The sequence below is a fragment of the Hemiscyllium ocellatum genome, chromosome 8 (genome assembly GCF_020745735.1).
Source record: "Hemiscyllium ocellatum isolate sHemOce1 chromosome 8, sHemOce1.pat.X.cur, whole genome shotgun sequence".
In the NCBI taxonomy this organism is placed as follows: Eukaryota; Metazoa; Chordata; class Chondrichthyes; order Orectolobiformes; family Hemiscylliidae; genus Hemiscyllium; species Hemiscyllium ocellatum.
In genome coordinates this window covers 109,898,335-109,914,349 of record NC_083408.1, presented here as the reverse complement: position 1 = coordinate 109,914,349, position 16,015 = coordinate 109,898,335, and the positions used below count along the sequence as shown (strand labels likewise).

Genomic DNA, 16,015 nt, shown 5'->3' with positions numbered 1-16,015 from the left:
CACTTTCTCACCAAATCAATCTCGTTCTCCCAAAGCCACTCTATTTTACTTTTCCTTTCCAAAGGATATTTGAGACTGAAATAGACAGATTTTTTTAATTTTTAGGGAACCGAGGGTTACGAGGAAGAGACAGAAAAGTGGAGTTTGAGGGTTATCAGATCAATCATGATCTCATTGAATAATGAGGCAGATCTGATGGGCTGAATGGCCTACTTCTGTTCTGATGTATTCAGGGGAGGCTGTGGCATAGTGGACAAATAATCTAGAGTCACACATCAGCATAGCAGGCGTATGATTTCAAATCCCAACAAGGAAACATTTTTCAGGACTGTGAAAAGGGGGAATGCAATTAATTGACAAGTCTCTCAGAGTTATCACTGACTCAATGGGTTGAATGGCCTCTGTCGGTGCACTGAGATTTCAAGAGCACTGGTGCACGAATTTGAGAGATTGGAAGATTGCCAGAAAAGATGGGTCTTGACTGTAAAAAGCTGCATATCTTGTTGTCAGATTTAGTACTGGTTAAAGGTCCAGCAATTTTGAAAGTTACCCATGTATCTTGCCTGACTCACAATTATAATTTGTGGGGATGCTTCAAGAACATTACACAGCTTTACTTGGAAGGGTTCGTTATTCAAAGACAATCTTTGACTAATATTAGGAGAAGACTCAGAATGCATGTTGATAAGATCACAGAAAGTACTTCCATCCTCAAAGATAAAAGTGGAAAATATGTTCGCCACAGGGTCATGTCTCCATGACAACAGAGAAGCAGCTCGATCCATGGAAACCCAATTGGTGATTGAGGACTGCTGCATAGCTGATTTTTAGTTGGATTTAGCCACAGGTCAGCCATCAATTCAGAAAATTCAATCTCATCAGGACTTGCACCCAGCACGCTGGTGACTTGTTACGTTGTGCTAAAATTATTAAGTTTATAAGATAATCCTAATTTTGGATTGTAGGTTTAAATAAAGTGCAAAAGAAGGAGGTCACTTAGGAGGGGAAACATAGGAAGAATATTTGAACAGGAGTAGGCCTTTCAGCCTCTCAAGCCTAATCCACACTTAATGGGATCACGGCTGACCTGTAGCCTAACTCCATATACCCGCCTCTGGCCCACCTCCCTTCACTTAACAAAAAAAATTATCTCAGATTTAAAACTAACAACTGATCTGGCATTCACTGCTGCTTATGAAACAGAGTTGAAAATGTGTTGCTGGAAAAGCGCTTGTCAGGCAGCATCCAAGGATCAGGAGATTCGACGTTTCGGGCATAAGTCCTTCTTCAGGAACCCTCAGCATCTGCAGACCTCACTTTCTCCTATGAAACAGAGTTCCAAATCTCTTTGTGTGAAGAAGTGCTTCCTATCATCTTTCCTGAACGGCCTTGACCTAATTCTCAGACAATGTCTGGAATCCCCAATCAGTTTATCTTTATCTACCGTCTTTTCCTGTTAATATCTTGAAGACGTTGATCAGATCACCCCTTAACCTTCTAAATTCTAGAGAAGACAGACACTTGTATAATCTGTTCTGCAGTTAGTATAACAGTAAACCTCGGTGATATAATCGCTGGGGATCAAACTATAAGACCCCATGAAGTAGGAGCAGATGCAAGCCATTCAGCCCATCGAGTCTGCTTTGCCATTCAATGAGACCATGGCTGGTCGATCACCTGCAACTCCACTTTTCTGCCTTTTCCCCATAACCCTTGATTCCCTTACTGACTAAAAATCAGCCTTGAATATACTTAGTGACCCAGCTTTGACAGCTCTCTGTGGTAAAACATTCCACAGATTCACTCCCCTCTGAGAGAAGAAATTCTTCCTCAGCTCGGTCTTAAATGTGTAACCCCTTACTCTGATGTGGAGGTGCCAATGTTGGTCAAGGTCAAAAATCCCATGATGCCAAGTTATAGTCCAATAGGTTGATTTGAAAACACTAGCTTTTGGAGCACTGCTCCTTATTAAGAGAAGGACAGCGCTCCGAAAGTTAGTGATTTCAAATAAACCCATTGGACTATAATCTGGTGTTGTGTGATTTTTGACCATAGATGATGCCTTCTAGTCCCAACAACCTCTCCATGCCTATCCTCTCAAGGCCCCTATGATACTTGCAAGAATCAAAGAAAGGCTTAAATTGTTTTATTGAGGCGATGGTGCAAGGGATTTACACTGATCGCCAATGGCAGCAGCCTCTGAATTTGAAAAGAGCAGACTCAGTGTCTGTCAAAGTTACAGAAAGTGTTGTAGGTATCAGGTTATAAAGAGCTATGTTGCAAAGTGCTTATGGTTTCTAAACTAAAAAGGAGTTGGGGTGGAGTGTATCCACCAGGAGGGAAGGTTAATGTGTTTCACATTGCCACGAGGAAGTGGGGGAGGAAGTTATTTTTAAGATCTGATTTGTTATGATGCTAGCAGATGTTGCGAGTGGACAAATCACATCCCAGACAGGAACTGGGCTTGATAGATCATAGTTTAATTTATTCTGGTTTCCATAAAGTGGTCTCTCACTGAAATACAAACATACAATGCTGCAGAATTTGCTTTAGTGATAAAACAAAATATTAAAGGTTACAAGCTTAGTGTGGGAAAATGTGATCGGTACTTTTTTATGGGGTTAGTTGAGCACTTTTGGCAGTAGAGTCTCATTAGGCTGAAGGACCTCTACTGTCCTGTATGATTCTATGAATTTTATTCTTTTTTTACAAAAGGAAAGCAGCTCCAATAGAACAGTCCAAACTAGCTGCTGATAATACAAAGTGTAAAGGCTGTTCTTTTCACTGTGTTTTTGATTGAAGACTGAAATGGGGAAAACAGCTGCAAATGTGTTGCTGGTCAAAGCACAGCAGGCCAGGCAGCATCTCAGGAATAGAGAATTCGACGTTTCGAGCATAAGCCCTTCATCAGGAATTATTCCTGATGAAGGGCTTATGCTCGAAACGTCGAATTCTCTATTCCTGAGATGCTGCCTGGCCTGCTGTGCTTTGACCAGCAACACATTTGCAGCTGTGATCTCCAGCATCTGCAGACCTCATTTTTTACTGAAATGGGGAAAAGAATTGTTTAAAAATTTAAGGTAAATAGCAAGTTTTTGGAAGCAAGTAAGCTGACACCCCAAGTCAAACAGTGTAAACAAGGGCCCCTGGCTCACTGAGTCTGCACTAATCTTCATCCCATCACAGGTACAAGTTATAAAGCTGCAGCTTCAAACTGTAGTAAATAGTTTGCAGCTGAGCTGGAGCTTTGAGCTGTGTACAATTAGAGATTCGGCCTGCGACAAATAGATGATTGGTCTGTGGTTTGGTGCCCCAGTTATCAACAACATAGGCCTCCTGCCAGTCAATGGCTACGTGAATGTCTGCGTTCTTGTATGGTAATGACATGACAGACTGCAGACTTCCATCGGTCAGAACAAAACTAGCAATGAGTAAATAAAACTACAAAGGCCGAGAGCTACAATTAGATTAGATTCCCTGCAGTATGGGAACAGGCCCTTCGGCCCAACAAGTCCACACCGACCCTCCAAAGAGTAACCCACCCAGACCCATTCTCCTACCCTACATTTCCCTCTGACTGATGTACCTAACACAATGGACAATTTGGCATGGCCAATTCACCTAGCCTGCATGCCTTTGGACTGTGGGAGGAAACCGGAGCACCGGGAGGAAACCCACACAGACACAGGGAGAATGTGCAAACTCCACACAGACAGTCACCTGAGGCAGGAATCGAACCCGGGTCCCTGGTGCTGTGAGGCAGCAGTGCTAATCACTGAGCCACCAGAATCACTTTTCTCAATGAGGGTGGAGGTGATTGGGTGAAATCTCTCAGGAAACGACTGCTAATTGATTCAGACTGGTTACTTTCTCTCACACACACACGCACGCTGCATGTGCTGTTTTTTGCATTAAACTGACTCTGTTTGCTGTGAAGTGAGGACTGCAGATGCTGAAGTACCAGACACCTCCGACGTGGTTGACGATGCTCTCCACCGCATCTCCTCCACTTCCCACACCTCCGCCCACTGGTCCTCACCTTCCATCCCACCAACCTCCGGATACATCGTATCATCCGCCGTCATTTCCGCTACCTCCAGACAGACCCTACCACCAGGGATATATCTCCCTCTCAACCCCTATCAGCATTCAGGAGAGACCACTCCCTCCGCGACTCCTTCGTCAGGTCCACACCCCCTACCAACCCAACCTCCACTCCCAGCACCTTCCCTTGCAACCGCAAGAAGTGCAAAACTTGCGCCCACACCTCCTCCCTTACTTCCCTTCAAGGCCCCAATGGATCCTTCTATATCCGTCGCAAATTCACCTGCACCTCCACACACATCATTTACTGTATTCGCTGCACCCAACGTGGTCTCCTCTATATTGGGGAGACAGGCCGCCTACCTGCGGAACGTTTCAGGTAACACCTCTGGGAAACCCACACCAACCAACCCAACCACCCCGTGGCTGAACACTTTAACTCCCCTACCTCACTTCCCTCCACCAATGACATGCAGGTCCTTGGCCTCCTCCATCACCAGTGCCTGGCCACACAACGCCTGGAGGAAGAGCGCCTCATCTTCCACCTAGGAACCCTCCAACCACACGGGATGAATGTAGATTTCTCCAGCTTCCTCATTTCCCCTCCCCCCCACCTTATCTCAGTCCCAACCCTCGGATTCAGCACCGCCCTCTTGACCTGCAATCTTCTTCCCAACCTCTCCGCCCCCACCCCCTCTCCATCCCATCACCCTCACCCTCACCTCCTTCCACCTATCATATTCCTAGCACCCCTCCCCCAAATTCCCTCCCCCCTACCTTTTATCTCAGCCTGCTTGGCACACCAGCCTCATTCCTGAAGAAGGGCTTATGCCCGAAACGTCGATTCTCCTGCTCCTTGGATGCTGCCTGGCCTGCTGTGTTTTTCCAGCACCACATTTTTCAACTGTTTGCTGTGATATAGACTATTTGTTGTGAGGGATACAGGGACAGCATGGGATAATGGTGCTGAAACAAGATCAAAGGATGATCTCATTCAATGGCAGACTGAGCCCAAAGGGCTGAATGGTCTCCTCATTAGTTTCTCATGAGTCCTATTGTAAATCCCTGCCTGACAAAACATGGTCAGCAAAACCCTGAAACAGTGAGTGAAATACTCAGACTGCAGTTGCCCAACTAAACAACTAACCCTTCAGTGCTATCACTGAGTATTAAATGGTAATTAAGGTCAGATGTAACTTACCAGAAGAACGAAGACAGCCAAGGTTGTTTCTGTGCAGTAGCGATGGCATACGGTAGAGAACCCCCGGCTGACGAACAGAAGGGAGTCTATTAGAAGTGATGCTTTTTACAGGGTCCAAGGGTTAGGAATTTCATTTTAAAGTATGTATAAATATCTATGTGATCTACTTCATATGCAATAGTATGGTTTTTACAGACAAAAGCAATTCAGTTTACCATTCTTATAAAATATTATACAACAGGTCTACGATGACAACTTGCATTTATTTAGCACTTTTAACATAGTAAAACACTCCAAGCAATGTCACAGAAGAGCTTTATACATAATCGGACATGATAACACATAAGGAGATATTATGCACCCATGCAACAAGAGAAAGTGAAGAATCTACCTGGGTATCCCTCTAAACTTGTTCTGACATTCTCAACAGTCGGATAAACCTATTGAAAGAGACCATGGTTAATACAGAATGAGATTCAAACGCTTCACTTGTGTACTTGAGTTAAATTTAAAACTGGCCATTAATAATAACTCATCTTCAACTGCTTCATCAATGACCTTCCCTCCATCATAATGCCACAACAGAGAATATTTGGTAACGTTCAGCACCATTTTCAACTTCTCAGATATTGAAATGGACTATATCCAAATACAGCAAGACCCGGTCAATATCCAGGCTTGGGCTGACAAGTGGCAAGTAACATTTCCACCACACAAATGTCAGGCGATGGCCATCTCAAACAAGAGAAATTCCGGCCATTACTCATTGACATTCAATGGCATTAGCATTACTGAATCTCCCACTATCAAAATTCTTTGGGTTACCATTGATCAGAAATTTAACTGAACTAGCCACAAAAATACAACGGCTACAAGAACGGATCAGAGACTAGGAATCCTAAATCAAGTAACTCACTTCCTGACTCCCAATGCCTGTCCACCATCTACAAGGCACAAAACAGGAGTGTGATGTAATACTCCCCACTTCCCTGGGTAAACGCAGTTCCAACGATAAGAAACTTGACACCATCCATAACAAGGCAACGTTTTTGATTGGTATCACATTCATAAACATTCACTCCTTCCACCACCAACACTCTGTGCATCCTCTATAAGAAATTCACCAAGGCTCCTTAGACAGTATCGTTCCAACTCATAACCATTTCCATTTAGATGGACAAGGGCAGCAGATACCTGGGAACATCACCAGTTGCAAATTCCCCTCTAAATCACTGACCATCTTGACTTGGGTCAAAACATTGTTAATATATTTTTTAAAATTATTTTGATAGTGCAGAAAAGCAAATAAGTTATGTTGAACGTTTGTAAAGTGCTGATTAGGCCTATTTCAGGATGCAGTATTCAATTCTGGGCTCCACAGTTTCAGAAGGATGTTTTGGCCTTGGAGAGAATGCAGGGGAGATTTACCAGAACGGGTGCAGGGATGGGAGATTTCCATGATGTGAAGAGACTGGGACTGTTCTTCCTTGGAGCTGAGAAATTAATGAGACATTTGATAAGATTTGTTAAAAATCCTGAATGCTTTTGATAGAATTAATAAGGAGACACAGTTTCCGTTGGCAGAAACACTGATAACCAGATTGAGTTATTTTCTTATTAAGCAAATTGTTGTGGCCTGGACTGTATTGCTTGGCAGTGGATTTAAAGAAAATTAGACAATTATTTGAATAAAAAATATTTACAGTGCTCTCGGATGAGGGATGGACAATAAAGGCTGCTAGTCAGTGACATGCCATGAGAGAATTTAAACATCAGTTCGATACCCACGAGCTAGCATTAGATTCAATGGGCAGAACGTCCTCCAATTCTATGAGCATACTCACCAAATGAAGAGGCACTTTCTGGCTGCCCTGGCTTTTACCAAGCATTGTGAGGCTCTCCTTAAATTCTGAACACAGCCATTTTGTTTCATCAGCTCCCAAGGAGCCAATGCTGGAAAACTGGCCAATGAGGGGCCACGACTCTTGGTTCGTCACGGGAGATGCACAATTATTCAAGATCTATTGGGAAAATGCAAAACAGGGTCACAAGCAAACTTCTGGTGAGTAATCCAGTGGTAATGCCCTTGCAACATGTACAAGCAGTCTGTGTATTTATGGACTGAGAAATAGTGAGGATAATTGGCAAATCACTAGGTAGAAAATAATTGGAATAGTTTTCCCAATGGGTTCAGTCATCATGAAACCGAATCATGTGAATCATGACCATCCTCATTCTAGAAAAAGTAAGGACACTCAAAACAGGAGCAGCAGTGTCCTCACTTGAAATTGTGGTTGCAATCCTGAAAATCACAACTTAAAATGAAACAACCTTAAGTGAAGCATTGGTTCTCATAAGAGTCAATGTTAAAATTGGGATTAGGTTCTGTAGATCGTTCTTTAGCAGAGAAATAAGTTAAAACATTAAATCTGGACCCAATAGGTTGAAATACAGTTTTATATTTAAGATAATGGATAAAAGAACAAGGTGATCATGGGAGAGAGGGAATACAGTAAATTCCTACATCGGTACATGAAATAACACAGTGATCACAAATTAACATCCCACACACTGAGTAGTTAGGGTACGAAATGGACTGTCTGGCATTGTCATAGAGGCAGGTTTAACTGAGGCTTTCAAAGGGGCAGTGGGTGTTTTTATTGTGGATAGCAATGGGGTGCAGGATTATCATGGTGGAGGCGGCAGCTGTTTGGCCCATCATACCTACACTGACCCTACTATGTAGTCCAACTCTATTATCTAGCACCAATCTCCTGCTTGTTTCCCATATCCTGATGCACCAGTGCTACCCAAAAAACATCCACTGCCTAACCAACATGCAAACAGGACTCAAAAATGGGTATAGATGCGTGGAATTTGTCCAGCTACATCCTCACATTGCATGTCTAGGCTCTGGAGGCAGGACATAGCAGATTGGTTAAAATGGGAGCAAGGATGAGACACGGGAGAAGCTGGGGTTGTTCTCCTTAGAGTGGAGAAGATTAAGGTAAATTTAATAAAGATGTCCAAAATCATCAATGGCTTTGATAGAATAGACACTCTTTGAAATGGAAGGAGGTTTGGTCAACAGAGGATTTATTTTGTATAAAAATTCACTGATGGCCAGCATTTATTGCCCATTCCCTGTTGCCCTTGAACTGACTTGCTTGCAAGACCATTCCGGACAGCAGTTGAGAGTCAACCATATTGCTAATGGTCTGGAGTCACATGTAGGCCAGACCAGGTAAGGATAGCAGATTTTCTTCGTTAAAGGACATTGGTGAGCCAAATGGGCTTTTCCAACAATCAGCAATGGTCATCATTTGATTCAGAATTCTAGATTTTTTAAAGGTTCAAGTTCTACCATTTGCCGTGGTGGGATTTGAACCAGAGTTCCCAGAGCATTAGCAGAGTTTCTGGATAAATAAGCAATAATACCGCTAGGTAATATATAAGGGAATGGATAAAAGAACCAGAAGATCTTGGGAGAGAGGGTATACAGTAAGTGTTCAATTAATTCAATGGCTCAATGATAGCTTTCAAAAAAAGGAAAGTGGATAAGCGTTGAGCTTAAAAGAAGTCTTCTGGTCAAGTGCCCAGTATAATGGTCCATTAGAACAACGTCTCACCAAGTGTGGAGTGAGCTCAATGTATACCTCATTCTGCACTGGTCAATATCTTCACTCTCCACGGCTCAGGCTATGGTTCAGGTTATTGCCTGAGTGTGGGCGGCACGGTGGCACAGTGGTTAGCACTGCTGCCTCACAGCGCCTGAGACCCGGGTTCAAGTCCCGACTCAGGCGACTGACTGTGTGGAGTTTGCACGTTCTCCCCGTGTCTGCGTGGGTTTCCTCCGGGTGCTCCGGTTTCCTCCCACTGTCCAAAGATGTGTGGGTCAGGTGAATTGGCCATGCTAAATTGCCCGTAGTGTTAGGTAAGGGGTAAGTGTGGGGGTGTGGGTGGGTTGCGCTTCGGCGGGTCGGTGTGGACTTGTTGGGCCGAAGGGCCTGTTTCCACACTGTAAGTCTAATCTAAAAAAAAACTGAAAAGCAATACAGTCAGTGAGAGATTGTGGGGGGTGTGGGCAGGACAGGGAGGATGGGGCAAGTGAAGTCCGTCTACACAATCACACTTCCAAAAAACAAATTCATTCATGGGATGTAGGTGTCACTGGCTAGGCCAGCATTTATTGCCCAACCATAATTGGCCAGATAGCAGATAGGAGTCAACCACATTACTGTGGGTCTGGAGTCACATGAAGGCCAGACCAGGTAAGGATAGCAGATTTCCTTCCCTAAAAAGAAGATTGTAAATCAGATGGGTTTTTAATGATAATTGACAAGGGTTTCACGGTTATTTGGAAATTCTTTATTCCAGACTGTTATTTTATTCAAATGTCATCACGTGATTTGAACTCACACCCCAGGTGCATGGGCCTGAGGTTCTGGATTGCTAATTGAGCGACATCACCACCATGGTACCACTGCATCCACAGATGGACCACCCCTCACTGCCCTTGCAAAGGGGTTCGCATGCCAGCTTTTTGGATCCGAGGTACACTCAGGGTGCTGTTTGGGGAGGGAGTGCCAGGGCTTTGAGGTGCAGAGAAGGTTGCAAGAAAACACGTCCTGCTGATGGCAAACAATGAAGCCGCACTGCTCTGAAAAGTTCTATTAAATGGCTACAAAGGAGTGGCAAGGTGACTCAGTGGTTAGCACTGTTGCCTCACAGCACCATGGACCCGGGTTCGATTCCAGTCTCAGGTGACTGTCTGTGTGGAATTTGCACATTCTCCCCGTGTCTGCATGGGTTTCCTCTGAGTGCTCTGGTTTCCTCCCACAGTCCAAAGATGTGCAGGTTGGGGTGAATTGGCCATGCTAAATTGCCCATAGTGCTGGGTGCATTAGTCAGAGGGAAATGGGTCTGGGTGGGTTACTCTTTGGATGGTCAGTGTGGACTGGTTGGGCTGAAGGGCCTATTTCCACACTGTAGGGAATCTAATCTAATCAAAAAAAAAGTGTTGTGGCAGCGCTGGGCTGATGTGTTTGCATCCAAGTTATAATTGTTTAAGATTCAACAGTGTAGTAATTAATTATGAAATATAATGACTTGTTTAATATGTCACATCAATGCGTGCCACTTGTAATTCTTTTCAGCACACAGATGCTTACGGTTCTAAGAAGTATCGTTATTCAACTGTGCAAAGATAGTTCCCACAAGAGATATTTCTCTATGATTTTCAAGGCAAAACTAGATATACATACCTTGCCAAGTTTTAAGTGACCCCATTTTTGTTTCTCGTTACCTTGGTGACGGCCAGGAGTGGAACCAATGAGATAAACTCTGCCAAAAAAATAAATTAATAATTAAATAGTTACACACAAACTGTTTTAAAATGAATGTGAATAGAAAGACAAAGGACTCGCACTTAAAGGGAGACCTTTGCGTACCTTGGATGCCCATTAAATATTTCCTGTAGGGTAATCATTGTTAAACTGTAGGAAATACAAGGCAAGACCCGACATGGTCAGGGATGTGGCTGGAGGATCGAACTCATTGGCCAGTCCAGGACTTTCAGAACCCTTGACCAATGACATGGAATTTCCGAGGTGGATACTCGTTTATGAGTGATTCCTGATGATGAATGACCAGATTACCTTCTTTTGTGACACTGGATGAAGGATAAATATTGGCCAGGACAATGAGGAGAACACAAGTGTCACAGAGATTTTTTGTTTTGGTCTCCTACCTGATTGGACAGACATAAAATCTATTTAGGTTGCATCCAAAATACAGCCTGAGTGGCACAGTGGTTAGCACTGCTGCCTCACAGCGCCAGAGACCCGGGTTCAATTCCCGCCTCAGGTGACTCTCTGTGTGCAGTTTGCACGTTCTCCCTGTGTCTGTGTGAGTTTCCTCCGGGTGTTCCTGTTTCCTCCCAAAATCCAAAAACGTGCAGGTTAGGTGAAGTGGCCATGCTAAATTGCCCAGAGTGGTAGGTGAAGGGGTAAATGTAGGGGAATGGGTCTGGGTGGGTTGCAGTCGGTGTGGACATGTTGGCCCGAAGGGCCTGTTTTCACACTGTAAGTAATCTAATCTAATCTAACAGTGAGGCAGTTATCCCCATGTTCTGGTCCAACATTCATTCCCTTGATTAACTGAACCCAATTGGATTCCAGGCCTGATGGTGAAATCTAAAACTGGATACAAACCTATTTCTTCATTGTTTACTTATAGGCTGCAGCATTACATCTTTAAATATTCAATATGATTTGAACAAAGTGAGAGAGTGGGCAAGGCATGGCAGATGAAGGATAAAATGTGAGGTTAGCCAAATGCTGATTATTATACGAATGGCAATAGACCGAGATAAGGGTCAGGTGCAATGAGACTTTTTTCTTTTACAACAATTGTTGGAAGTTAGCATTGCAGGTGCAGTACGCAGTGAACAAGGCAAATGGTACACTGGCCTTCATAGCGAGAGGATTCGAGTTGAGGAGCGAGGATGTCGTGCTGCAATTGTACAGGACCTTGGTTAGACCACACCTGGAGAAGTGTGTGCAGTTTTGATCCCTTCATTGGAGGAAGAATGTTCTGGCTCTGGAGGGAGTGTGATAAGGGTTTACCAGATTGATTCCTGTGATGACAGGACTGGTGCATGAAGACAGACTGGATCAGTTTGTACCATCTCGACTTTTGAAATATATCACTGTCCCTTCACTGTATTTGGGTCAAAGTTCTAGGGAATTCCCTTCCTAACAGCATTGCAGTTGTACCCATAACACATGGACTGCAGGAGTTCAGGAAGGTGAGCTCATCAATACCTTCTCAAGAGCAAATAGGGACGGGCAATAAATGCTGGTCCAGATGCTCATTTCATGAGTGAATAAAAAATAATTCACTGGAATTTAAAAGAACGAGAGGGCATCTCATAGAAACCTATAAAATTCTAAAAAGGACCACACAGGGGAAATGCAGGAAGGATGTTTTCAATAGCAGGGGAGCCCAAACCCAGGAGTCAGAGTCTGAGGATACAGGCTAGACTATTGAGTACTGGGATGAGGAGAAATTGCTTCACCCTTTGAGTGATGTGCCTATGGAATGCTTTGCTGGAAAAGCGCAGCAGGTCAGACAGCATCAAAGGAACAGGAGAATCGACGTTTCGGGCATAAGCCCTTCTTCAGGAAGAAGGGCCTATGCCCGAAACGTCGATTCTCCTGTTCCTCGGATGCTGCCTGACCTGCTGCGCTTTTCCAGCAACACATTTTTAAGCTCTGATCTCCAGCATCTGCAGTCCTCACTTTCTCCTATGGAATGCTTTGCCAGAGGAAGCAGTTGAAGCAAAAGCAGTGCATAATTTCAAGAAGGAGTGAGATGTAGTTCTTGGGGTTAAAGTGATCAAAGTGTACGGGGGGAGAAAGCAAGCACTGTGTTGGATCATCAGCCATGATCACACTATACAGTGGAGCAGGTGGAAGGGCTGAATGGCCTATCCATGCTCCTATTTCCACGTTTCCATGCTTCACGGAATCTGAGCATTGCTGATGGTTTTTTTTGCATTCATTATCCATCCTTTAAAAAGGATGTGGTGAGCTACCATCTTGAATTACTCTGATCTACCAACATTTCCTCTTTGTCAGTGCTCAATAAATATTTTCAAATCAATCAGTTCATACAGGTTATTACATACCTCTGCAGGAGGTGGGGCTCGAACTCAGGCCTCCTGACTCAGTGGGAAGGTCATTACCACAGAACTACAAACGGATTATCCAGTCATCGAGTCATAGAGAGGTACTGCACGGAAACAGATCCTTCGGTCCAACCCGTCCATGCCGACCAGATATCCCAACCCAATCTAGTCCCACCTGTCAGCACCTGGCCCATATCCCTCCAAACCTTCCTATTCATATACACATCCAAATGCTTCTTAAATGTGGCAATTGTACCAGCCTCCACCACTTCCCCTGGCAGCTCATTCCATACACTTACCACCCTCTGTGTGAAAAAGTTGTTCCGTAAGTCCCTTTTGTATCTTTCCCCTCTCACCCTAAACCATTAATGTTTTCATTGTAGGAGTTTACTATGCACAAATTAGCTGCTGTGTTTCTGATATTAAAAGTGAATGCACTTCAAATGTACTTCCATGGGCTTTGGAATGTCTGCAGGATGAGAACGGTGCTATATAAAGCCAACTGGAACAAGTAGCAGATCAGCATTCAGCCTTGGTCTCTGGTAGGAAAATACACTAAGCATCAAATAAAGCAAAGCAGAAATGCAAATAAGCAAAGTGATGCTAAACAAACAGTTGGCCGACACAAGGAGTGTCCAAGGGCAAAATTGAAGAGCAGTGGAGGGTCACAGCCACTGAATCTTTTTAAAAAGTCTGCATTTAGTGCTGAGGCAATAGTAGAGCTACAGACTGACTTTTTTTATATATTGATGGGATGTGGGTGTCAGCAGCTCGGCCAGTATTTATTGCCCATGTCTAGATTAGATTAGATTATTTATAGCGTGGAAACAGGCCCTTCGGCCCAACAAGTCCACACCAACCCGCCGAAGCGCAACCCACCCATTCCCCTACCTTTACCCCTTCACCTAACACTACTGGCAATTTAGCATGGCCAATTCACCTGACCTGCACATTTTTGGACTGTGGGAGGAAACCGGAGCACCCGGAGGAAACCCACGCAGACACGGGGAGAACGTGCAAACTCCACACAGTCAGCCGCCTGAGTCGGGAATAGAACCCGGGTCTCTGGTGCTGTGAGGCAGCAATGCTAACCACTGTGCCACCGTGCCGCCCGTCTAATTGCCAAGTAGGCATTTAAGAGACACATACATTACTGAGGGTCTACAGTTACGTGTAGGCTACAGCAGGTGAGGATGGAATTAACTTCACGAAAGGATATCGGTGAACCAGGTGGGTTTTTTAAACAATCTACAATGGTTTCATGGTCTTAATTCCAGAGTTTTACTGAATTCAAATTCTACCATCTGCCATGGTAGGATTTGAACCCTGGTCCCCAGAGCATCTTTGGATTAAAAGCCTTGCGGTAATACCATTAGGTAATCACCTTCCCAGAACTAAACTATCCTCACAATCTACCTACCTCCCTTCAACCCAAACAATAGTCACCTATTTCAACATGTTCAATGCAAGGTTTCAGAAAAAGGAGGAGGCCATTCAGCCACTCTAGCCTGTTGGCCCATAGCTGATCTATATTTTAACTCCATCTACTACTTCAGTCCCATAAGACCATAAAATACAGGAACAGAATTAGGTTATTTAGATCATCAAGTTTGCTCTGCCATTCAATCAGGGCTGAAATGTTTCTCAATCACATTCTTTTTCCATACCCGTCATTTTCTTTCCATTCAGTCGAGGGAATGTTTCAACCTCAGGTTTGATATTTTCTGGTGGTTTTTTTGTCTCAGGATAGGGGCTGCAAGAGTAGTAGATTTTCATCTTGACGTTATACTTGAATAGCCTGGCTCTAATTTCAAAAAGCCATTGGAGTGAATAGAGTCCACTGATACAGTCCGAGACATTAATCATCTGCACACCTCACTTAAATCACCCATTCACCTTCCTACACATTAAAGACTACTGTGTACAAGCCAACCTCATCATTTATAGTTCTCATTATTCCTGGTGGACGTGGAGAAGATGTTTCCACTGGGAGGAGAGACCAGGACCCGAGGGCACAACCTCAGAGTGAAGGGCGGACCCTTTAGAACTGAGATGAGGAGAAATTTCTTCAGCCAGAAGGTGTTGACTCAGTGGGACTCATTACTGCACAAGGCTGTGGAGGCCAAGTCATTGAGCGGTATTTATGACAGAGATAGATAGGTGCCTGTTTATTAACGGGAATCAAGGGTTACGGGGAGAAGGCATGAGAATGAGGTTGTGAAATGTACCAGCTATGACTGAATGGTGGAGCAGACTCAATGGGCAGAAGGGCCTAATTCTACTCGTATTTCTTAAGTCTTACAGATTCCACTGCACTCCCTCCAAGGCTCAAATGTTTTTGTGAAGTGGGAAAGTTGAGTATCATTAGTTAGTTCTATGAAGATATCCTTAACAAGCTAGCTGACTGGAACCTCACACAATTTCGATGTATATTATAAATACCCACTCATTTTTTGACAATGATTTTTGGAAGGTATGGAAAAGCTTGCAAGGAACATGATGTCACTGTGATGAATTAATAGATACAGGCTGTGCTTCCATTAAAGATCAAAGGCAGGCCTCTGTCATAACCAGTACAGCCTGACCTAGAACATCTGTACAAAACTGAGCAAACTGTCTATGGAACACTCATTCTGCAACTATCAGAACACAATATAACTCATTCTGAAGAATAAAAATTACCAGTGGCTCAATGGTCTGCATGACTGCCTCACAGCGCCAGGGACCCAGGTGTGTGTGTGTGTGTGTGTGTGTGTGTGTGTGTCAGTCAAACGCAACTCGTGCACTGCAAAATCTTGAAAGAGCAAACTAGGTGCTGCTGAATGGTTTCTGGGTGTAGGTCGAAAGATGAATGTTAACCCTGGTGAGCGAGCAAAGCTTTCCTCCTCTTCTTCATAATACTCCCATCAGATCTATACAGAAGTTCAGTTTAATATTTTGGTTTGAAGGGCGGCACGTCCTGATACTGCAGCACTCACTCAGTGGCTGCGTTGGAAGTTGCTGTACGGATTTAACTTCCAGTCCCTGATGTGGCTCATGAACTAATAAAGATAGCACCCAAAATCTGTTTTTTTCTCTCG

General features: G+C 44.0%; 1 protein-coding gene across 2 annotated transcripts in view; it reads right to left on the bottom strand.

The window, feature by feature from the left end:
• tdp1 (tyrosyl-DNA phosphodiesterase 1) overlaps nucleotides 1–16,015 on the bottom strand; it is a 162,801-nt gene that overhangs the window by 101,081 nt on the left and 45,705 nt on the right. For both annotated transcript variants that reach the window (XM_060828584.1, XM_060828585.1), the window contains 4 exons: nucleotides 10,510–10,588; nucleotides 7,090–7,266; nucleotides 5,637–5,685; nucleotides 5,246–5,312 (listed from right to left, as the gene is read on the bottom strand). In XM_060828584.1, the coding sequence (XP_060684567.1) occupies nucleotides 5,246–5,312; nucleotides 5,637–5,685; nucleotides 7,090–7,266; nucleotides 10,510–10,588 (372 nt within the window). The remainder of the gene's footprint in view (nucleotides 1–5,245; nucleotides 5,313–5,636; nucleotides 5,686–7,089; nucleotides 7,267–10,509; nucleotides 10,589–16,015) is intronic.